Genomic DNA, 24,415 nt, shown 5'->3' with positions numbered 1-24,415 from the left:
AGCAGGCTGTGGGGCTGGGGCGGACGGAAAGCTCAGAGAGGAGGTCGTGTCTTGACAGCGAACTATCTGGAAGAAAAAATCGTGGAGGCAAGAGGGATGGAGAGCACTCGGGGGTGGAGGAGGATTACAAAAATTGAGAGGTTAAAAGAAGAGAGGGACAGGGGAAAGTGTGTAGAGGAAGCCTGGGCTGTGTGGTGTTTGGTCTGTTGCGCCAGGGGTTACAGTTTAAATCGAACTGATGATGGCTTGACTGCTTTGGAAGGAAAAGCCAATAAACACCTGAGCCTTTATGAGATTTTTTCACTGTTTAATAGATGCTAGTCGGAGCTTATTTTCCTTTTGAGCAACAAATAGACATATTTAAATCTGTTTCATTTTTTTCTTTGTATACTATGCTAGAAGGAAATAGCTATGAATGATATTTAGTAACATCTTTAAGAGTTCAATGAATATTTCCCAGTCTTAGGAAGGAGAAGAGTGCCAATTCTGTAAGACAGAATCAGAATATAAACCTCTGGGGGAACTCTGGTACAACCAGCTCCTTGCAAGCTCTCCACCAGTATTGCCAGTGCTGGAAATAATCTGGGGCATTACGGACATGGTCAGTGTGGTCTTCCAATGCTGAACAGGGCACTCCCCCCAGTGCTTGCTTGGGGAGATCCTACAAAATGCTGCCCTGTCCTGGAACAAGGTAGGATTGTAGGTCAAGTGAGAAGTCTGTGTGTGAGGGGAATAGAAGCAAAGCCCTGAAGAATTCCCGGTAACACCGGATGTTCTCAGGAGGCAGGGTTAGTGATTAGGGTATCTATTAGGATGTTACATAGGTTTGGTTTTGGATTTGGCATGAAGTCAACATTGCTCCACTGTGAACATTCATGCATGGTCACTCCTCTGTTAGATTCATGTGTCAACTCCTGCTTCAGGGGATGCTGGATCAAAAAAAGTGGCTGAATGATATTCACCAGGTAACTTGGGCCATACAAAGTGAATAGGAGAGCTAGTTTCTCACCAGCAGAGAGTACAGAAGCTACTCTCCTTGCTTGCCTTTTCCTGCAGCCCCCCCATGGAAGCCCCTTCAGCAAACTGGTGACCAGCTTTGTGGAAGCTGGTGGACACTTAATGGTAACTGTTCTCATTGCACAAAGTGTCTCTCTCAAAAAGTCCCCAGACATACGAGCATGCATGAAGAAACAGGATAAAAAAATATATGGAACACCTCCTTTGTTAACAGTTGTATCAGTGTGAATAAGGAGGGGGGAAGCAGCATAATGTGGGTGCAGGCTGAAAGAATTAACACCCCAGGGGAAGGAGAGTAGGAAGGACATTTTTTTACACACAGATGCACCTAGAAGCTAGTAGCAGAAGCTTGCAGAGACAGTCTGATCTCTGAGAGTCAGTTATAGATCCTCGGGTTGGGATGGACAGGCAATATTACACCAAATTGCTAGGGCTTTTCAAATAATGGAGATTTAGTTAACAAACTTGGAACATTACTAAGAATCACTGCAGGGTGACTAAAAGCAAGACTATGAACTGAGCATCACATTAACACCAATGTTAGTCACAAACTATACAAAATCTAAGTTAAGGAGATGACCAATCCAGCAGCACCTACAGAGCCAGGGTTCTGAGAGCTCCCAGTGCCCTGGAAGTCCGGCTCACCATGTATGTAGCACCTTTCAGGCATGTTGTTCTGTGGTGGTCTTGTTACTCTGTAGAATTTGCTGCAGGGCAGATTTTGGTTGCAACATTTCCACACAGGTGTGAAAGCAGCTTTGACTGCTTTTGGCTGGTTTATGGTTCCTTTTCTTCTTTGAGCTTGTTCTTTTTTAAAACATCTATGATATACGATTTTAATTTTTAATCTTTTGTTCACAACGAATGAGCAAGCAGAGGGAGGGTGCTTGAGAGGGCTGTGATGGGAATATTAAGGCCATGCACGTCAAATCTTTGTCGGTCAATGAAAGGAGTATCATACCATTGGAGAGGGAGGAACTGATGCTCTGCAGACTGCCCATTGCTCAGGGGCTGCGCCTATTGTCATGACAGTACCGGGCTCAGTGGGGAACATGTCAGTGCAGCAGCCCTAACTTAGGCCTCTCCCAGCAATCTCTGCTGACTTGGAGCTCAGCCCGAGCTAGATTACAAAGGACGTCAAGCACAGGCATCTCCAAGCACCTCAACTGATGAGGTGTATCCAGGGTAGCTCTCTCTCAAAAGCCACAAAAGTTGCATGTGTGCAGGGCTGTGCCTCACTCACAAGTGCTCTGTTTATTGTTGGAGAGAAGTTTCTGGGCCTGAACAAACACATATTTGGCCAGTTAGATATCTGTCCTGTAAGAAATGCTGCCAAACAGCTACTAGACAAGGAGAAACATTGTCCGGCCTGTACAGTTCCCATGCAACCTGGGTCCATATTACAATAGTCCTGTCGCATTTTGCTTGGCATGAATGTACTTCTGTCACTCGGAGAGGTAGCACTGGAGGGTCTAGAGCAGAAGCATCAGCAGTTTGGCCCCAAACTGGGTATGGCATCTTCAGAGAAACAAGTGTGAGATTTATCAGAAGTCAAGAGAAAGCAGATAATCATTTCCTGTTTTGAGGGGAAGTATTTCAATTACCTATCAGACACAGAGTGAGCTAGGCTGTCTCTGCTCTGCTGGATGCCCTGCCTTGCATTTAGCCAGTTGAATGCACGCTGCAATGAGTTTGAGAACCAATAACTAATGACAAGGAATACATAGCTGGCAGTAATACAGGAAAATCCCAGAGATTTTCTTATTCCTGGGGTTGGGGGAAAGAGTTTGGGGGGGGAGGGGGGGGAGTGTCCCAAGCTAATTTGCAGGTTTCTTACCTCAAAACAGCCTTATCTGGCTGTAGTGTCTGTGAGGTCATGGGCCGCATCGCAGCTCATAGCATTGCTGGCCAGGCCTCTGTGAGGTCACGGTCTCCTGCTCTATAAGCAACTGCCCGCAGGCTGCCAGCATCCTCAGCACCTTTAACATCTTGTGGACAGGAGGACACCTTCCACACCTGCTTTCTCAAGGAACCCATCTTTCCTTTGAGCCCACCAGCAACAAGGATCTATCAAGAGGTGAATGGCGACTGTGTATCTTTACATTCTTCATTGCACATGCCCCTTCCCTGAGACGGCTTAGAATTTGCTTTAAAGAAAATGTGGACGAACTGCCTGAAAAATATGATAGATTTCTCTTTGTTTACTCCAATATTCTCCTACAACGGTGACTGGCAACTTCACAAAGGTAGGTACCGAGCTGGTGTTTCTTCTTCCTAAATTAGAATATACAGATGCCCATAGAAAATGAGCACAAACTGGGACTTCCTCTTTTTCCAAAACTCAAAACATTACTGTTCTGCTGATTGTCAGTGTCTTGCCTCTGAGCAAGTGATAATCCCCTGTTTCTACTGAGCGCCACACTTATTAGGAGCTAGGAAAAGCTGCATCTTAGAGAAGCAAGATGCTTCAAGTCACCATGCCACCACAATACCTTGTGCCTAGGTAGGGCAGTGCTTTTTGCCTCCTCTGAACTGCCTCTCCAGACCGACATCGCTCAGGCTGCAGCTTGCATTGGCCCCGCTTGTCCGGCCAGCAGTGCCATCCCTGGTGCTCACCCAAGCTCCAGAGCCAGGGGCTTCTTCCCTGATGGCTGTCAGAGCTGCTTATGAGCCATCAGCTGCATTGCCATCTAGTGGCTTCTGTGCAAATGAGAAAAAAGGCAGAGAGAGGCCTGAAAAAAATGGTTAAAAGTGGGAAAGATGAGAAAGAAAAAAAATGAATAGGAAAGAGTTAAGAAGAGAATGAACAGCTTTTCTGTTATATCTCACCTATCTGTTTACTTTCATAGGCACAATCTAGTTATTATAATCATTTAATATTGTTAATACTGAATATTATTAAACACGTATGAATTTAAATATGCTTTTAGTGTGGGGGAGGCTGATACTAAAAATGTACCTATGCACAGTCCTAATATAATAATCTCTCCTGGATAGGAATAGTAATTTATAAATTGCGTCTTTAATGAAGATTTTAATCTTTTTTCGCAGTAAGTGCACCATATGATTTGGCTTCAGATTGATTTTTGAGACAGAACAAAAAAAGCAGAACAAGTACAGGAAAGAGAGCTCTTACAATATTTAGATGCTTTTTTTATTAATTTTTAAATTACATTTTTTCTTCAAAGAACAAAGCAAGCAAACCACAGTAAATTAGAGAAAGAGACCGCAAATCATGTTCTTGCTTCTTGCTTCTAGCTTTTTGTTTTTAAAATCTGCTGCATAAGGACATTCGGTAGCATGTTGTGAAGCGCAGAATTTGAGTATGCTCTTGGCAGTCGCACATTGGTGACTTGTGAAGCACTTGAAAATAAATCCAACAGCATGTCTGTGATCTAGGGCTATGATCCTACAAATACTTGCACATGTGTATAATCCCATTTCAACCAACAGCAAGCAATGTGCAGCAAATGTGCCCAGAACTAAGTGCCTATGGGTTGGCAGGAGCAGGGCATTACTGAGCATGAGAGATTATTCACAGACACCTAGAACACTGCAGCTCATTCCTCTCAATTGTGGGGCAGGGTTGTGTGTGTTTGTAGACACATGATTTTCTTAACTGCTAATCTACTGGGATTAGAATTTATTTAAGGAATATCTCTGGCAGGCTCCTTAGGACAAGAATAGGACAGGCAATAGCAGTTAAATATGCTTCAGCAAGTCCTTATGAGCACTTCTATGAAAAGGGAATTCAGCATATCAGATCTAGTGCTAATCCACACTAAGAAAATTTAGTCAGTGCAGCTGTCCCAATGAACCCTCCGGATGATGATGTGGGTTTGTTTATTGAAATCGTTTTCTCTCATCATGATCTCACCTTTGCTATAGAAACACAGTAAGAAAAAAAATTGTGCTTTCTAACCACTACTGCTCCACCAGTGAAATTATTGTCATTAGTACTAGTATGTTTCAGGGTTGTTATCTACAACACATTCCAGAAAACTGCTGAACAAAAGGTGCCAAGTATTTGAACTGTTGCCTTGCAGAAGCACCCTGAAGCCAATTCCTTATTGATGTACTTCTGTTCTAGTTCCCTCGTCTGGCACATCTCTTGTTCTGTTACCACTAGAAAGAAACAAATACATGTACAGTGGGGAAAAAATCATTTTACTGTAATGAATCAAAAACATTTAGCAGACACAGCTGCTGTGGTTGCTGTCATGGCAGGAGGGAGAATACCAACTTCGTTCATTGAGCCTGATGTCTCACCAGGGAAGTCACCTCGTAGATGGCGCGCTGGTATTTTTCTGAGGCTGCTTTAAACTGGGCCAGGTGCTCCTCATAGCTTCTCACAGCTGCCAGAAGCTGATTCCTCTCCACGGCTCCCAGAATGGCGTGGAGGATCATTTCAATGCCAAGCCCGAGAATGACAATGCTGATTCCCCCAAGAACAGATGCCCCAATCTGTGCAAGGAGACTGACAAGTTTGCCAACAGTAAGAGTTATAAGATCAGAGCCAATTAGTTTGATAGCTACCATCCCAGCCGTCGAAGTCGCTTCTCCAAGAACAACAGAAAAGACTTTATGGGCTATCGCAATTTTCTCCAGCTCAGGCTCTTTGATATCATACAACTTCTGGTACAGCACAGGCTCTAGCTTTTCCTTCATGTCACTATCAATCTTCTGTACTTGACACTGAATCTTACTCATTGCTTGAATGATAATGTCACAGTTTTCCTTGACAGTACTGCTCTCTCTCATCTTAATATGGGGAATCGTACACCCCAGGTATTCATTCAGCACTCCAGCCAACTCATTTGTTGCATGGAAATTTGTGGACATGTAGTCAAGCAATTCCCGATGCAGGTGGATCAATTCTTGACGTCTCTTGGGGTTATCTGGGTAAAGGAGGTCGCTCAGCGCCATTCTTCAGAAATAAGCTACTTTAAGAGAAAAAAAGAAAATATTATTCTGTTTAACACCCAGAACCCTAGCCCTTAAAGAGAAGTAAAATGTACTCCTTTGTCTCTGTCTCACTGATTCTTTTTATACTTGGCAAATCAAATCCTAAGGTATAGCTTATAAGTCCAGAAATCGTAGTTGTTGTTTGGAGTCTTTGCAATGCATGTATTGTATCACTTCAGACCTGAAAGTCGCACCTACTGAATGTTGCAGTGTCAAAATACCTTTGAACTTGACTTACTGAAGCCAAATGATTGGAAAGTGACATTCTGGAACATGGGCATATTCAGATCAACAAAAACAATTAACAAATAGGTAATTAGCAGGTTGGTAAAATGAATGTGTCATTCTTCACCTAGAAAGCTGAAGATGGTAGAAACTGAACTGGTTCATTAAGAAACAGACTTATCTGCAAAATCTAAAATAATCTGAGGACATGAAATGCCTGTTCTAAACACACTTTTGTATCAGCCAATTTTCTTCAATTAATGGCATCTGGTTTTTATATTACTGCAATGGCTTGTGGAGTGAACACAGCCTGTACCTGCATAAGGGTGTTTTATGCAGTGTACTGTATCTCTTCTCACGTTCAACAGAAAGTTTTATCATATAAGCACTTTTATACTAAAAAACTCATACTTGGGAATTCATACAGAATAGTGAAAGCTTCTTAGACAAATCCATCCATGTCTCCCACTGTGTTTTCTTCCCCAATATTTAGCTCCTATCCTTTATTATAGTTGATTTTTTCAATGTTCCTATTCACTGCTGTTTATAATTCTGTAAGTAGTTCCTCATTGAATTTTTACTCGCAGCTGTCAAACAACTATAGACAGTTCCTTGGATGTTGAATGTGCCACGTAATCACTGTGAGGTGCACCTATTCCAATAGGACATGTGTGATAACAGACTGCCTTAGAGCAGCACACACCAGCTTGCAGGGAGCGTCCCACCTGTGCAGCCTGGCTTCTCCTGTACCCAAGTTGTCCTGTTTAGATCTAACATCAGCAGGTGCTCACCAAGCTCCTAGGACATGGCTGGGCAGAATCTGGCCCTCTCCCATTGCTGTACAGACCCAAGCACAAAATTTAAATTCTTTTTTTTCTCTAAACTCTTGTACCCAATCCTTATGGTCACTGTTCTTGTCTGAGCTGTCTCTGGTTTGACAATAAGAAGGCATGTTTAATATATTTTTCAGCCTCAGCTGCATGTCAACATACAGGGTCCAAAGTGACAATTACCAAGGATTATGGAGTTATTCCTCGTTACTAAGCTTCTGTAATCAACTCTGTGCCACTTCCTTTTAACCCATCACCAACTGCAAAGAAAAAATGCTTTAGTGTGATTTTCAGTTAAATGAACTCTGCAACTGGGGCGAACTGTGAATGAGTAGAACGTCTGATTTCTTTGTTGGTACTTTTGCATTCTCAGCCCTCCTATTGCAAATCTTGGACACTTTTATGCATTAGTTTGCGTTTTTCCAAGATAAATCTCTTCTTGTTATTGGTGCCTACATACCACAGTTATAACTGCAAATTGTTATGAGTAGGAGATTAGTTAGATTTTTCTTCTGTAACAACCCCTTTCTGTTATTTTGGTCTTTTTAGTTCTTACACAATCTATTAATTCCAAATCACCTGACAGTGATCCGGCCATATTTCACTAAATGCACCCCTCCCCGACAAAAACACTGTAAATTTCAACAGTCCCCTAGCCAGCTTTTAGTCCCAGTGTTGAAATACAAGCCAATCTGAAGGGATTTTTTTCCCGTAATATTTTGCGTAGTACTGTACATTGAATTAGGTATGCATTTCTTCCAGTCACTTACCTTGTAGCTCTGTCAAGAAAATAAACCTTTAACTCATCTTTCTTCAGGCTGGAGGGAAACAATGTCCTCAGGGATATTGTTGGCCTGCTTCCTGACTCAGAGTGGTATTAGATATTCTCCACTCCAGTGATGTTTTGTTACAAGATGATTTGCTTATTCTTACTTACAGAAACTGTGAGAAAACAAATTGTTCTAAGAACAACAATACTTCAATGAACATCCTACATACTAGAAAGATATGGAGGAGTTTTCTAGCGTCTATTCTTTATCCATTACAAGAATTGTTTCAGGTTCCCATTACCACTCTTGGCTATATGTCCCTTAAAACTAAAATTACCTCTCACTCCTCACATTAGCACTTTTGGTAGTTGTTACATTCACTTTCTAGAGTTAGGCTGACTACATATATTTCTGTATTTCTGCCTATTTCTTTAGTTCCAAGGAGATATTCTCCAGGCGGGTTTCCAGAGGCTTTTCCAGTTAAACATTTAGACTGCCTACCTGATTTTGACTGAGCGCTTCTGCAATCAGCTGGATGTGTGCAGGACAATGATTTCATCCTCTTTCCCCGGATACCTCTGGTGGTTTCCAGCAGCATGTGATGAGTTATGATCCAGAGCCTCAGGCGTCATCTGGGTCCTGTTGCCTGCCTTCTCTCAGTTATTCCTGTTGGATGATGTTTTCCTTCTTTCTCCTTCCGTCCTATTATAACACATTTCAGTTTATTTCAGGGTAGTTCACAACTGCTAGGTCCTCCAGGCCTGTGTCCAAAGGCCTTCTTTTCATGGAGAGGACAATTACAGCGTGAATCCATCTGCCTATGATAAAGGTGCCCTTGTGAGCACCTATAGCCATGTCTGAAAGGGGATGGTATTACCTGCTGTTGTCAGAAAATTTAACATGTAGGACAGCACTTTTCATTCCTCCAGGTACAGGATTAGATTTCATACTGGGATTTATAAATTTCTGTTGTTTATAAATATACATAATAAATGGTAATGTTTTCAGCTGTTGCTTGAAATGATGAATTGCTTCCATGACTGTTTTTGTACACCTGTGATTTATGGAAGAAAAGTAGAACATTCCAACATAAATAGAAAAATAAATACCAGAAACCATGAAGTCAGTGGTACAGGCTTTGTCCGTCCCAGCAGGAGAGCCTGTACTTCTGCTTTCATCCAAGTTAGACACCTTCTATGCACTGAGCTTTAGAAAGGCAGACCCACTGTCCACCAGGACTTAGTCACCAGTGCTGCCTCCCCACGTCAGAATGGTTTAGTTCTTACATCAGGGTACAAGACCAGTTCTTCTATCAAGGATAAAATGAGTCATCTGTAATTGCCAGCTTGTTTTCCCCTGAAAGGTGACCTATTTTGTTCAGTCCAGAGCTGGAGTATGAAACTCTCCTTGATTTCAGAGCTGTAGGCATGAGAGCATGAGCTAAGAAAGAACACTAATGATTTACCTATTACTTTTCTGCAATTAGCTGTTCCCAGCCCTTTCCCAGCTGTGACTCCTTTTACTAACTGAGAATGTCATGCAGTCCTGAATTACTTCCTCAAATGTCGAACTGGATTGAATTCATCAGCCTAACATCTGCCTCTGTCACACACTATGGTCCTGGAAGCTGATTTCAGGTCCTCAAGGTTTGTCATGGAGGGGAACCATTCTCTTCTGCAGTCCCTACTCTATTATATGGAACATGATTCAAAATGATTTGCACAGTAAACCAGCAGTTTTGTTCCAGTTTTGCTCCAGTTCTTTAAGCAAGATAATAGCTATTGTTTCAGACCTTTTACATTTGGCGGAAGGACTTCATCTGATGTGTCTGTCACTCTTCTTTGCTGCAATTTCCCAGGCCCTCTCCTCTGATGCAGTGAGAGGGGAGGAAGTGCCATGAAGCCCCAAAGCCAGCTCTGGCTTACCAACAGTGGAGGCTAAAATCAATTTTACCACTTCATGCAATTTCAGACTACTTCTGCCAGGGTAAAGGAAAGGAGGGAGAGGTATGGGGAGGGCTGAGCACTAAGAGAAAAGCCTTGAAGTATATGAAGCAGGATGGGGAATTGTGACTGCTTGGATACCTCTAATGGCACATCTAATTGCAGCAATAGCTGATGAAACACGGCTGCTGGTTGCAACACCTGCAGCCAGTCTGGCTTTCCAGGACAGGCCTCTGGCACAGGCAAAGGCAACACCAGGGGCAGTGCTATTTTGCTCCCTTCAACAGCGTGCTGCCCTAGAACTGTCCCTGAAGTCGGCCTTGGGAGAACGCCTAGTAGTCAAAAGAGCAGCAAGCTGGGAGCCCAGGCAAGGAGACTGAACCTACTTCCACCTACCAAGGGATGCTGAGCTGCTGTCTCTAGGTAGCAGGAGTGCAACATCTAGCCACTCTACGATTTGACAGATGTGGGTCACTTCAAAGGAAGTGGTATCCTGGCAGCACATTGTATTATTCAGCCTTTTTTTTTTGTCTCTTTTTCTCTGTTTTGTCTCTTGACAGCAGATGACTCATTTGGCAAATTGACTTTCCTCTGTCCATTCCCACCTGCCCAGAACACAAGTTTACTTTTGAGCAGACCCACTGGTATAATCAAACCAAAGGATGATAGTTCTAAGGATGATGTAAAGTAGACTATTTGCGAGGACTCCCGTAGATCTACCAGTAAACACCAAAAAGCAAGAACTACTCTCACACACCTTCTGTTGCTTTTCAGCTGAGGGTCAGATTCTTAATTCCAGCAGCCACTGAAACAATAACATCTAGCTGCTTATCCCATGTTTTGCTGGCCTGCCTGGTAAGACCTGCAAAGGCTGGCAGAAGCCCTTTTTCCATATTCTCTTCTAACTCTAATGACTCTTGTTTGAGGGTGCAGATGGGTTGATAATTTGTAATTTTAGTTTCAGAAATGTAACATTCTAGCTGAAAACGTTTTCAGTTTTTCTACCCTGTGTCTTCTGGATTTCTTCTGTTTGCTTTTCAGATCTCCTCTGTAGAAATGTTATCCCGCCTTGGGTTTGAGAGTGATAAAGAAAGGCTGCTCAGAGCCAGCCAAGATCTGTATGACTTAGTGTACATATATATCTCTTCTACCAACACAATATTCCGGATCCTCAATGAGCACCTTGGCACCAACTTCCCAATCATTTCAGTAAAAGAAAACTTCAGCATTAAAGAGAACCTGCAGCTCCTAGTCGATGCTTTGAAAGAGATGCAAGTCACTGTGGAAACTAAAGACAAAGATGTGCAGGAAAAAATCAGCCACAGTTTGTATGCTAAGATTGCTGGTCCCATCACCTCTCTACAAGATAAGATCGCTATAGTAAAGGATCTTTATGAGAATTATAAGGGGGTTTTAGGAAGCATCATGGGCACACTCATTGCAGTGATGTTGAAACATGGCAAGCTCCCTGACGCAGTAGAGTCTGCTATTCATCAATTACTGAATTCTCCTGCCTTATGCCTCCAAGTATCAGAACTTCTCATGGACTATGCTGATATTGCTAAGATACTGCCACAAAATGAAACACCGAGTACCACAAAAGGCAGCTCTTCTTCAAAGGGTACACCTGAAAAGCTCAAGTCTCAGTCTCAATCCTCCTCCTCTTCACTTCTCACTTTCATACAGCTTGTTCTTCGAGGACACAAATCTGTAAAGAAAAGCCTGAAAATAGCAGCTGACTACTTAGAAGAGGCTGTCAGGGTGCTAAGGCCACCTTGTGAAGCATTCCATTCCTTTGTTAAAATGGTTGAGGCCTTCGTCCCACTGATAACAGAGAAGTTGCAGGAGACATAAATGTGTTGACATATCAGAAATCCATTTCGATTCCTTTTATTCTCACACAAGAGTTTGACCATGTTCAAACACACATACAGAAGGTATCTGCAGCACCTGCTTCTAATCTTTTCAGTCTTTTTTTGGTATATTTGAGCATTTAGGGGTCAAAATCAAGTTCCGTTGGTTTATTATTTGAAATCACTGGTAAACCAAGATCAGCAAGAATGTAGCATGAACTACAGATGGAAAGCAAGCATGTAATAAAATAGCGCTATATTAAATCTGTTTTAACTTTCTGGGCAAGCATGTCTGAGGATTTCAGGAACAGTAGTTTAGGTTGACAGAAAATGTTACTAGATTTTAGATGATTAGGTGGTGGCACCTGCCATTGCTGACACCTAAATCTGATACCTGAAATGCTGAGCCTCAGACTGCCCCTTTCAAGCTGCTGAAAGCTGAAAGCACCAAAATTCTCTAAGTGTCTGCCTTTCTGATGCTAATGTTTCTCAGATGCCTGAACTTCTGCATTACTAGCCACAGATTTCCAAGGTAATGACAACACTGAGCTTATATGGAGCTGCACAGAGAGTTCAAGCAGTTAACACAGAAACTTTTGGCTGTGCTTACTTTTGACTAACCATCTGATCAGAAATTTGTGCAGCCCTCATGTTCAGATCTCATTTGGATCACTAAATTGTTGCTTACTGCTTTGGACAGGTGATGGTGAATACAGAGCTCCAGTTCATGCCAGGTTCAGTCATGACCCACTCAAGGGCTGTTCATGAGATGTGTCAGTGAGTAATGTCAGTGAGAAATGCACAATGAGTTCAATGGTTTGATGATTCCCTGAAAAGTTAAATTGCCATGACTAGTCTCCTTGGATCAGTGAGATAACCACTCTGACCATAATCCCAGGGGCTAGGATCAGAGAGGGTGAGGGGCTAGAAGTGAAGAAGAAAGCCAGGCATTTTGGGAAGGGGAAGCACAGGCAGAAATTTTTCCTTATTTGCACATTGTTGTCTTTTGGAGGTGGGAGAACTTCATAGTTGTTCTGCCTTGGGTGTCTTAAGGCTCTAGGAGTGCTAAATGAATATGTAAAAGTGAGAATAATATATAGCTAAATCGGAAGTTCAGATTTCAGTTTGTGATGTTAATTCAATCACCAGCATTAGACATTGCAAACCAGTGAATTAGAAAGACAGGCTCAGTCACATCCAACAATCGCTAAGACAGCAGTGGGCTCCACAGGCTTTCCTTTATTTCAGTGTGAAATGGCCAGCATGTATTCATCAGCCACCAGAGGACTGTCGTGAACACAGCATCTGCCTGAGTTTTGCAAAAGAAATGCTACAGCCAAACATGAAAGCTGAAGGCAGGCCTGACAAGTCTCTGCTACTAGATCTGTGTCTCAGGGCAACTTTATGCTTCTGTCCACCATGTGCCAGATGCAGGCAGTCAGCTTGAGATGGGAGATATCAGCTGGCTTTGGTGCAGGGGGTCATGATAGTGGGAAGGCTACTGTACTGCAGCCACAGACTTAGCTGTCTCCTGGGAGCCTGCATGCAAAGGAGATAGGCAACGCTGCACATTTACCAACTAGAGTCTACCACTGTAAGGCCTTTTCCGTCATGCAGCCAGACACTCTCTTGTGCTAAAAACAAAGTTACTAAGAGATCTGTGAAGAGTTCAAAGTCCATGTGTGTCTTTCCTGAATGCCTGAGGGACAAGCTACAGTGAAGGCAGACACTGCCCTACTCTTCATGCAGGCCACCAGTTGTCCTCCTGCCTGAATGTATCCAGGGAATGCCCATTTTGATGAACTGGGCTGAATGTTCCAGTCTCAGCTAGAGAGTTGCAGCTGAAGGCAAAGGAAGCATTGAACCTTCTGTAACAGCAGTAACTCTGGTGGCTGATACACTGTGAACTTTTCTTGCTTGCTATTCAAGTGTATATATGTGGATGTAGCCAGAGCATCAGTCACTGCCTGGCCAAGCACAAGAAAACTCCAATGATGCTAGGAAGAATGGCAGAGGCAGGGGCAGTGAAACCACTGTTCTTGCTTCTTGAAGCTGAAAGAGAGTCAAGAAAGCAGCCATTTAGACCTTTTTTGGCTGTCTAATACCTCCTGTACTTGCTAGCACAGTCTACCTACTATTTTGTAGATCTAGGCTAAAGCTCTCATTCCTGAATGACTGTTTTGTGCTCAAAGGTTGCTATTGTCCAAAGAGACAAAAGCAAGAGTCCTGTATTAGTGGTGAACTGAATGAAGGACAGGGTGCTGGGAAAGACCCAGTGAGCTCTTCCAGCACAGAGGAGTTACTTCTGTCACCTGGAAACTCACTGTGTGCGCTTTGCCAAAGGATACTTCTCAAGACTTCCTTCTGCCACAGGAGAGAGAACAAGGCTAAAGCAGCAGTGGGTTTGTCTAGCCTGTACCTGAGCTTGCCAGGGTATCAGTGGACCAAAGCTCAGCATAGTCCTGAGGCCTGAAATGTGGCAGTCTTGCAAAACACCAGAATAATATCTGAATTCAAGCTGCCTGTAAATCTCATCTGCCCTTGCAATAGGGATGCTAGGGACCCCGAGGCATGGGACCTATGAGATCCTTGCAGTGGTAGATGGGATAGGTGGAGGCTGCAAAGACCGTGAGACCTATTGTGTATCAGGTGGATTCATATTTAGTGAGCTGTGGGGTGTTCCCAAGTTCCACAACAAACCGGTGAAAATTGGTGCATATGGGTCCTAGGGTGCTCTGGTAGGAAACACTGAGCAAGCTATCAGTCTAGACTTGAGTGACGTCCCGTGTAGGTGCAGCTGGTGAGGGCTGCTTAGGGTACTTGAGGCCATATAGTCCTTCATTCCCCCTGCACATAGGCCTATATACAATACCTTCCAAGAGCTGGCAGTGGTACTTGCTGTAGTTCCCCACAGAATGCAGATGCAGCCGGTTACCCTGCTGTGTCTGAGAGAAGTTTTTGACAAGGAATATCTCGTAAGGGGGAATGAGGACTTCCTTCTCAGACATGTAGTGAGAAAAGCCTTGCACAGGTGCTCCCAGGCAAGTTATCACAGTGAACAAAGTTTCATTCCCAAACTTCTGTGCTTCTTTCCAGAGGCGAGAGGTGGAGGTGAAACGGCCAAATCTCACTTTGCTGCCTACCATGGCCTTGATATATAAGTCTTTTACACCCCTGTGTACCCGGTAGCACTTATGTTTCCCCATCCTCTCCTTGCTGCTCTGCCATTGCTTCATTATCTGGATGGCAGTCGTTAGGTAGAAGTGAAAATATTTGAAACTGAAGTTGTACCTGTAGTGTTCTGGAGAGCTTCCAGCAATAGATGTGGCCCAGTTCAGCTGGGAGTGCAGGGAGGAGTTCATGGTGTAAGCCATGAGGACTATGGCATGGCTCTCATGCATGTCCCTCAGAAGACCTACTGGGCTCTTTAACAAAGCCTCCTGAGCCTTCTTCCAGAGGCTCAAATAGTTCTTGTTAGCAGCTATTTCCTTTTGGAAATAGTCTCCTCGCTCCAGTTCTTCCATCATCTGCTCTCTGCACCCCAGATACTGGTCATCGTAGGAATGCAGAGCCATATCCATCATGTGTTGGGACATAGCCTACAACATGAAAGCAAACCACGATTAACATCAGAAGTGTGAACTTTTTGTGAGTCTCTGTGGATGAAAGCCAGGTTTTTCCCTACCCTCTTTCTGCTCTTTGTCACTATTGGCAGAGCAAGCACAGCAGGTAGGCATCTCTGACAAGCCCTTCTTGACCATTCTCAGGCTGTTGTCCAAACCTCATGGCAGGCAAGTAGCAGTCAGGATGCCAGAGTCCTCATTTTATGAGAATCAGTGGCATTAAAAGCTTCAGCAGAGTTTGCGGCAGTATAGATATACCAGCTGGCAAGGTCTAGGAAACAATGCAGAGTTCCCCCAGGTTCTGGACACACAGAAAACGGTAGGGTAAGTCAAGCTCAGATCTGTAGAGAGTACCTCCACTGCATTCCATGGCATCGGATACAGAGAGGACAAAATTTATGAGGAACATTGCATTCTGTTAAACCAAATGCTCAGATATACTGCTGGAAATCTACAGGCAATGTTTCATCTTGGTTCTGATGGGATCAGACTCTGTGCTATGCCCTTAGTAGTCAAGTTTAGCTATGCTTTCAATATCTCCCCTCTTTCCTGGAGTAAAATGGGCAAGAGGATAGGGGCTTTAGGACAGACCTATGGTGCATTTATTTCTGTACTCCACTCATGATTAGTAAGTGGTTTTGAAGAGGGAAAGAATAAGCAAATCAATATGCTAGGGGGCAGTGCAGCCTGAACATATCTCGGGGGTGAATTTCTTCTTTCTGCCTTGTTATACCTCTTGGACATATTGTGTCTCCAGAGTGTGTTCAGTAAGACGGTATAGTAGCACTATGTTAAAACTTTTCTTCATCTGGCTTGTCTCAGTGAGGCCGGTGTATTTGTCATGTCAATAAACATTAAGCACATGAGTAAGGATTTATGCAACCGAGTGGTGTAACAGGAAAATAACTTCTAATATATTCCGTCTGCAAAATGACACAACTAGTTATATTTCTAGCATTTCTATTTAATAAAAATCTTCTCTAATAAGACCTAAGAAATAGTGCATGTGATGACATCATTAGATTGTTCTTTTTGCTTTTTGATGTCTTAGTAGACTATAGTCAAATATTATAATCAATTAGTTGATATTTAGCTGGATACGATGAGTAGATGTTCACTTCATCTCAGATATTCACCCTGGTCACATAACCCAAATCAATATCTTTCTTGGCCTCTGAAATTAGTAAACTGGCCCATAAACTATGCACGGATTCAGTTTGCTGTCCACGATACCTTAATTACTCTGAGGGACAATTCTAAAGCAGTCGCAAGGAATAGAGCAATATGGTCACTATCTCATCCAACAACAGACTGCTGTTGTCAGAGCCTCAGCTGAAACAGTCTGGAAAAGGAGAGGAACACTTCCATGAGATCTAATCACAAACATACCCTGGCAAACCATCTGGCTCCAAACAAGAGAAATTTACAATCGTGTAGTTGAAAGAAATTAGGGCAGGTAAGAAATAGAATAGAGCAATTGAAAGCAGAACACTTCTCCCTTTAAGCCTAACCCATAGCTCCTTAAAGACCATGTTTTATAGAGAAAAACATGGGATTTATTTCAGTAGGCTTTGAATCAGTAACTTCCTGAGCAATTTTGCCATTTTAGATAAAGTACAATGTTTCCCGCTCTCACCAGCCTTTGCAAGGAGAAGATCAGCAACAGGAGGCCGGCCAGCAGATGTGCTGACATCCTTGAGTCCACCCAAGACACTGTAAAGAACATTGAGCTGTCTCAGCATAAGTAGATATCATTTATCTCCGTTTCTTTCTCTTTGTTCTTGAACTGGAAAATTCTGCAGTTTGGAATTTGCACTCAGGTTTGAGTGAGGAATCTTCAAGCAAAGATCATTCGCCAGATTCTTAGAGCAAACCAGAAATCATAAACCAAATGGACAAGGTACTGGTGGAAGTGTTCCCACAATTCGTAAGAAAGGTATGGGTGCACTGAAATGTCCTGAGTTGTTCGTTCACTCCAGTTCTAGCTGGTGCATATGCCCTTCACCTTGATAATTCTCTTAATTCCAAGGTATTTCATCTTCTTGTTTTTCTTTTTGCCTATCTATCCAAATCAAACAAATAGAAGAAAGGAAGAAACCCATGTCTTGGAAAAGTCTCTTCCCCAAGGCAGTTCTCTCCTGAGGAGTTATATGACAAGATGAGGTAGAGAACAGTCTCTGGTCAAGAGTTTAAAAAGCCCTGCTAAAGAAGTGTGGAGGTCTGATAAAGCCCACACAGAGACACACAGTGGGTTGGGATCCCATCTGGAAGCAGAGATAACATAACTGTCCCTCTCCTCCTTAGGTCCTGCTGGTTTCTAATAATTTGATGCCAATCCTGTTCTTATGCCACTGCAGACTGTCACCTTTTAGAATTGCTTACATGGGTACATTCAATATGAGTGTCTTTCTACTAGCTGCTTTGCAGTCACCCAATTAAAGGGCAGTGAGTTACTCACCTATTAAAGCCCCTGGCCTCTGACCACTCTTCTGCCTGGAAAAAGAGCCAAGAGGAGGTGTCAAGGCCTAATTCTGACTGTACAGGGAAGGCAAGTCCACTTCTCACTGCAGTCTGGTGATAGGTTGGTCAGAGAGATTGAGGAGGCAATCAAGGGTGGTGCTTTGGCTAGCAGAGTAGGGATACCTGTGGTCATGGCTTGATTCTCTGGGATAAGTAGGCATCTGTGCCACTGATTGGATTCTGTGTACAGAGGGCATTTGCTGAATATCACTGAAATATGGTGAAGGAGGGGATAAAGGTGTCGTATTGGATCACTCTCAACACATTGTGTGACACTGAACCAGCAGATGCTGAATGAGTGACAATATCTGCAGCCACTGGTGATATGAGATGGTGACATGAAGGACAGAAAGTGATAAATGCAGCCTATCTACTTCTTCTTGGAATTGCCCCATCATCTCAGGCTATATTTCAGAAAGCATTTTTTTGACAAGTAAAATTGAGTCTGGAGAAGGGGTTATGAACTTATGAGAGGCACCTCCCCCCATTCCTATAAAGATAAAAAAGACCTAAACTGTGATGGGGTCTGGTGGGCATTTGAACAGTCAGGGTGAGCAACTCCTCTAGAGTTGCAGATTTCTTATCAGTCCATTTACATATTATTCAGCTGCAGCTTATATCCTTGCCTCTTTTTGCCTTGTAGTGTCTTAGCATATGTTTTAGTATGAAGTGAATGAGGACAAAAGGCTACTGGATTTGCATTTTCAAACACTTAAAATTCAACGTGGTTTATTGTGTCATGGAGATAACCTCAATGGCCATAAGATGGCAGCAGAGTATTTGTAGTGGTGCCTAAATCTACACTGACCAGGTGAAAATTGAGCTTCTCCATCCGAGAAGTAAATTTGCAATCTGTTTTACGGACTCAGATCCCCAAAGGCTGTAATGACTTCAGCGACTTCAGCACATACAAAGATCTGATGGCACATAGCAGAGTACATGATCAAGGCCTGAGCATGCATCTTCTCTCCAAAAACTATTTACCAAAAGGGAGAGAAAAATGTAAAACTAACAGGAGAATGCAAATATAGACAGGAAGTTTGAGTTTCTATTTTACCAAACAAAACCATACCAAAAAAAACCCCAATAACTTGTTAGTACAGAAAATACTAAGGTCTCGCTAATCTCTCTAGTACTTTTCCCAACAAAATTTTCACTGCTTTCAATGAGCACTTTGTCCATTTTTACTAGAAGGCATTCAGAGGAGGGTTTTGCTGTGGTCGGTGAAGCCCCATCAGTTTATGCCAATGGAAGAACCAGTCCTAGGTATTTGACCAAGACAAACAGAGGTACTTATTATCTGTTTTCTCCTTGCTGTAATGTCAGTATACCCAGTTTAAGTCACAGCAGCTTGCCAAATGTGGGCTGTTCATGCTTATGCCTGCAGCCATCTGTGTGGACTTACCCTATGCCCTTACTTCAGGGGAGGATCTTTCAGACAAATGCTGAACTCAGTAGATGGTGAATCAGGGAAAGTCTGTCCTACCTCTCCCTCACTGTTTACTAGGATCATGCCTTGAGTTACAGTGTAGTCAGTTCTGATTCACACCCGGGCACAGGAAGGGAGAATCAAGGTTCACGCAGCTGGATCCTGCTCTTCAGGGCTCACAAGAGCAGGCTTTCTATTTGAGACCTCTCTATAACCGCAGATAAAAGTTGTATAGAGGAACAGAGACAAGCAGCACACTGACCTGCTTTACATAAGCAGTATTTATTACAATCAACAGCTGAGAATGGCTGTACCAGCTGACATGCAGCCAGAGAGTCACTCTTCCTCAGTCTCTTGAGGCTCAGCAGTCCCTGCCCTTTGAGATGGCACCCTCCATCTACCTCTCAGAGCATGAAAGCTAATACAGGATGTTAAAGGACACTTTTCAGAAAGTTACTAATGCATAATATTCATACAGAGAGACAGAATGAAGTAGTACACAGAGAAAAGGAGATATATATAGAGACCAGAGATAGAGCAAATGCTGACCCAGCTTCGACCCATCCTTGAACTGAATATTTTTTTTTTTGTTTATTTCACAAAGTCTATTGTTTTTTTTCTTTGCTTTTTTGGAGCTGTTGTGGCACTTTTAATAGTAAAAAGTGTCACCAAAGGACAGATTTTTTTGTTTTGTTTAGGCAGATCAGTTTCACCAAAAATAAATTCTAGCAAAAACAAGAGATTTTCAATTCACTTTTTACAGTCACTGAATGTAGCATACAAATGGAAGGGCTCGGCTAAATAGACTCCTCAAACACATCTTTCAGCGTTGATCTGTTGTTGCTATACAGGCAAATTTTGTAATAGAATAATCAGAAGAGTATACCAGAATCTGATTTCTGGCTGTGTAATCCTTACAAAATCCTTACTTCCATCCTTACAAAATGATCATACACTGGCACATATTTAGGGTAATCATTCCATCTGAAGGTACTGAGCTTTCCTTGTCATTCATACCAGGAGATAGCAGTCCCCCCATCTTCCAAGTGAGTACCTCAGAATCAGATCCATCACATTTATACATGTTGTGGCATTCTTCTACAATCCCCCTGCATTTTTGGAAGAGGACAAAAAGCCTTGCTATGTTTCTAAGGCATACATTGAGTTTCTTGAGAGGAATCACTATTTTTTTCACATAAAGCATCCCGGGGATTCAAAAGAAAGGAGGTAAGACAGAATCAGCCATCTCTAGTGAAGCTCAAAATACCACAAAAGACTACTGAAGAGAAACATTCTTGCTAGGCAAGTGGGATAATGTTTGCCTTGGTGTTCCTGTTGGCTAAGGGACAGAATTGAAGAAGGCCGCAGTCTATACCTCTTCCTTCCCACCCACAAATGTCTTTCTTCTGGGTGGTTCAGAGTGGTCCCAAGCCAGATGAGGGAAGTGACTGTCCCATCCTTAGTATCTCCCAAAGTAATAGCAGTAGGCCATGGAAAATCCCATTTGGCAAGAGAGCGAGCAATAGGGAGGATAGTTTTTACAACGCTCACACATCGGCTCCGTTGGGCTTTTGTAATTCTCAGCAAACCTGAAGTAGACAAAGAGAGAGATGTTGTTCCACAGATTCAGTTGATGCAGTTGGATAGGTTTCACACCCTTGGCTACCACCAGAAGAGTGATTCCTCAGCATGCCCCAGCATGCCCACAGCAGAGGACTTCTCATAGTGAGTTCAACACCTCAAACATGGGAATAGATCTCCTTGGCTAATGCTGGGGAAAGTTGGAACTGAACCCAACTTAAAGCAATTTCTCTTGAGACTTTAACAAAACAGTTAAATTTTTCCCCCTTCTTCTTAAACTATAGACTGTTTCCAACCCCATTTTCCAGCTGTCTAGGACCCTTTTTCTTATTTCCTGCTTACCTTTATTCGTGCCCAGTTTCTGCTCATTTTCCCATTAGCCACTATTTCCTCTAGCTAAAACAGTTTCCTCTCATCGTCTGCACTTCTGTCGCCTCACAGTTTTATTTTGCTAGACTAGACAAACTCAACTCTTTCAGTCTCAGCTGCTCACTCTGGATGCCCTTCTCAACTTCTGTTCCAGGCTGAGTTAATCTTTCTTGAAGACTGTACGCATTACTGCAGGAGAAGTCCACCCAGTATCTCATGCATTGCTACTTTATTTCTGTAGTGGAAATACCTTGGATCACCCTCAAATTCCATTTGTTCCATCTACATTGCTGGACTAACCCTACCTCATGTTCAAATAATGCACCAAGGTCTCTCTCTACCTCAGTCCTTCCTAATTGATGCTTATAGCAGAAGCTACTTTTGTGATGCCCCCCTGAAGAGCAGTACATTCAGTACTACTGAGTTTCAGCTTGCTTTTATCATTCTAGGTTTCAACATCACTTAGTTCCTCTGCTACAATACTCTGATCCTCTTCCTTATGAATGAGGCCTCTCAATTTCATATCATTGAAAAATGACATCATCCCTCTAGTCCAAAGATGGATTGAATAGAAATTTCTGAAATTTCGCCAAATCTGTATACCTAATATTTCTCCAAATCTTTATATCTAGGATTTCTGCATGGATGGACCTATTCCTGGTAGGATATGTAGCTTCAGAAAGAATAGCCATTCAGATCTGACCTCATTCCTGCAATAAAGCTCTGCTTCCCTTGTAGGGAGCTATAGGCAATGACCAAGGCTCTGTGATACTCTGCTGGAGTTTGGCTTTGATGTCCATGCAGGTTAGAGCAGCTTCTAACTTGTATCCTGCTGTTCCAATAGCTTGCTCAAGCAGTTAGTACCGTCTTCCTACCTGGGAGGAATAACAGACTGCAGCTATGAGCTCGCCAAGGGATATTTATGGAGAAAGAACCATTTATCTAACAAGAAGTATTTCCTAAGCCTTTTTGCTTCTGTGCTTGAAGATAATAACATAAGTATAAAACAAACGAATGCCTTGTCATGTCCTATCACCTTCCCACCTCCTCTTTACAACAAATCCAGGGTCCAGCCCTCGGCCTGACTCATGAGTTGTTACCATGCAGGCACGGCGGATCTCTTCTGCCTTCTCACAAAGGCATTGGCAACTTCCCTTTTAATCTTGATGCCTACCAAGAGAGAACACAGCAGGTTAGTGATGCAGGGCATTGGTCTATACAAATTGGACCAATCTGGTCTCTGAAGATGACCGTTTGCTCTCTTTGCAAGCAGATGGCCATCCTAATTCCCTGTGCACCTCTCCCTACCACTCTGTCTACTTGAAGCCCAACAGTTGGGCTCCCTCCTCACCCCAGCCTGAATGGCTACATGGAGCAAGTTCTCTTTCCACCATAAACTCCATTCCCTTGTTGCTTAGCATGACCTGAGTCCATAGCAAATGTGCAGAGTCATGACAGCATGAAAGACAAATAAGGAGAAAATGAAACCTTGCGCAAATCTGAAGAGAATGGCATTCTCTCTCCCTGACTTCAGGGTCTTGGCTTCCTTTCTGTATTCTGACTCAGACTGATCGTGACGTGGGATACTAATGACCAGGCCTTCCGAATGCCTCCAATGAACCATAAGCAACAGGCTGCACATGGAAATAAAATATTGGTATCTGTATGTGTAGAGTTCCATGAAAGATGGAGAGTATAAAATAAAGAGAGTAAATATCACCTGGGGAGAAATATGCCTGTGAGGTGCAAAAATCCTGGTGTTCAGGCATTGGAGAGTGCTTGAAAGTGAGAGGTCTTTCGGCCACGGCAGCATTCTCGCCTGGGCTCCACTAATGCACTGTGTGAGCAGAAGTTGCTTATTCCCCCCTTGGATCTGTGCTTGCACACACAGAGGAGTGCCGCGGAGCCCTCCCCACAAAATGGCATGAAGAATGACTTCACCCCACCCTAGCCAGGTTTCAGCACAGCACAACCTCTCTCCATGAGATAGACCCACACCAGCAGAAGTGTGCACGCACACCAGAATAATGGCAACACAGGCAGCTGCATACCAATATGTTTTGACTGAGACACTGGCCAACTACCACTGTCATTGGGGGAATTCAGTTTCTAAGACCCACGCCTGTGGATGTCCCTGTGGGAGAAGGTGAGTTTTGTGTCTTTCACTCATCATCCTGGGCTGTCTGACCATGTTTCTGCTTGGCAGATGGGAGGTGCCCCATGTGAGGACACGCCTCACTAGCAAGCTCGCTTTTGGTCAGGATCAAAGTGCTGGCCGAACAGAAACTGCCAGTTAATGACCTGTCAGAAATCACCTCCTTTCCCATAAAAACCCTTTTTGTTTTTCTTTCCTCTATCCCAATCTATGCTTGGATTGGCTCACTAGAGAAATACTGGCTTTCATACTCCCCAGCAGCAATGTTATCCCTTAAGGTGTGAGGAAGGAGAGTGACAGGGGAATGAACAAGGGGGATTTTCCATGCAGATTTCTGCCAGGATCAGCTTGCTGTGGACACCCCAAGGCATGCAAGTCCTCATGTCCCAGGCAACCTGACAGAGGAGGGACTGCAACCCTAGGGAGTAGCCAAGGGATATGCTTATTTGGCAGGGATGTCACAGCCTGCTGCAGTGTGGCACCAAACCTTTCTGCTCTGTGATCCTGCACACCAGGCTGGCTGCTAAGTGGGTCCAAAAGGCCAGTGCCTGGAGGCCCTGGGGCAGGTGCTGCTCTATAAACAGGCATAATTTAGACCCAGCGGCCGGGAAATCTGAGGTGGGATCTCCTTATGTGAGACATGACATGGCTGGGGAATGAGAAGAGCCTCACCATGTTCTTGACAGAAGGAATTTCCTAGCCAAAGACTTGCCTTTCTTGGGAGCATAATGCTTCTCTGTGAGACAAATCACTGCCTGAAGTTTCCTCTTAGCATTGCACTCCCCTGAAACACTAATGCATCCCACAGCAATCTCTCCAGCACCAGCATCCTTGCGAGGCTAAACATGTCTTCTTGCCCTGGGGACACGACCACTTTGCATCGGTTTCTGAGGCTTGCTCAGAGAAGACAAGAGATGGGCCGTGTTGTTTTATTCACATCTCCCTGTTTCATGGAGGTTAGATGTGTCCAGCTGCCAACAATCCACAGGGCTCGTGTCTCTCCTTGGGGCTGCTTAAGTGTTGTGGAGGTGCTGGCTGCAGCACTGGCACATCTGGTGCAATGCTGCATTGCCCATGCCGGAAGCCTGACCTCCCTTGTGTCTCCTACTCCAACAGCTTGTGAAAGCCAGCCCCT

General features: G+C 43.5%; 2 protein-coding genes across 14 annotated transcripts; both read right to left on the bottom strand.

Annotated features, from left to right (window-relative positions):
- Window positions 1-4,056: 4,056 nt before the first annotated feature.
- On the bottom strand, window positions 4,057-12,703 carry SMCO3 (single-pass membrane protein with coiled-coil domains 3). 11 transcript variants are annotated; one of them, XM_064510958.1, is made up of 4 exons: window positions 8,309-12,703; window positions 7,221-7,979; window positions 5,261-5,960; window positions 4,057-5,142 (listed from the first exon to the last, which is right to left on the bottom strand). In XM_064510958.1, exon 3 carries the CDS (start codon window positions 5,941-5,943, stop codon window positions 5,266-5,268), a length of 678 nt encoding a protein of 225 aa, XP_064367028.1. In that variant the 5' UTR covers window positions 5,944-5,960; window positions 7,221-7,979; window positions 8,309-12,703; the 3' UTR covers window positions 4,057-5,142; window positions 5,261-5,265. The 11 variants fall into 11 exon arrangements, with proteins under 11 accessions (XP_064367028.1, XP_064367006.1, XP_025972871.1 ...); XM_064510936.1 differs by having other exon boundaries at window positions 4,057-5,960; window positions 7,221-7,297; window positions 7,808-7,979; XM_026117086.2 differs by having other exon boundaries at window positions 4,057-5,957; window positions 7,221-7,297; window positions 7,808-7,979.
- Window positions 12,704-12,824: 121 nt separating this feature from the next.
- On the bottom strand, window positions 12,825-17,406 carry ART4 (ADP-ribosyltransferase 4 (inactive) (Dombrock blood group)). 3 transcript variants are annotated; one of them, XM_026117079.2, is made up of 3 exons: window positions 16,863-17,406; window positions 14,476-15,202; window positions 12,825-13,655 (listed from the first exon to the last, which is right to left on the bottom strand). In XM_026117079.2, the coding sequence occupies exons 1-3, from the start codon at window positions 16,950-16,952 to the stop codon at window positions 13,564-13,566; spliced, it is 909 nt and encodes a 302-aa protein (XP_025972864.1). In that variant the 5' UTR covers window positions 16,953-17,406; the 3' UTR covers window positions 12,825-13,563. The 3 variants fall into 3 exon arrangements, with proteins under 3 accessions (XP_025972864.1, XP_025972866.1, XP_025972865.1); XM_026117081.2 differs by having other exon boundaries at window positions 14,895-15,202; XM_026117080.2 differs by lacking the exon at window positions 16,863-17,406 and adding an exon at window positions 15,289-15,499.
- Window positions 17,407-24,415: the final 7,009 nt, after the last annotated feature.

Source organism: Dromaius novaehollandiae, chromosome 1 (assembly GCF_036370855.1).
Source record: "Dromaius novaehollandiae isolate bDroNov1 chromosome 1, bDroNov1.hap1, whole genome shotgun sequence".
Classification (NCBI taxonomy): Eukaryota; Metazoa; Chordata; class Aves; order Casuariiformes; family Dromaiidae; genus Dromaius; species Dromaius novaehollandiae.
Note: the sequence above shows the minus strand (reverse complement) of the source record. Positions and strands in the feature narration are given on the sequence as shown.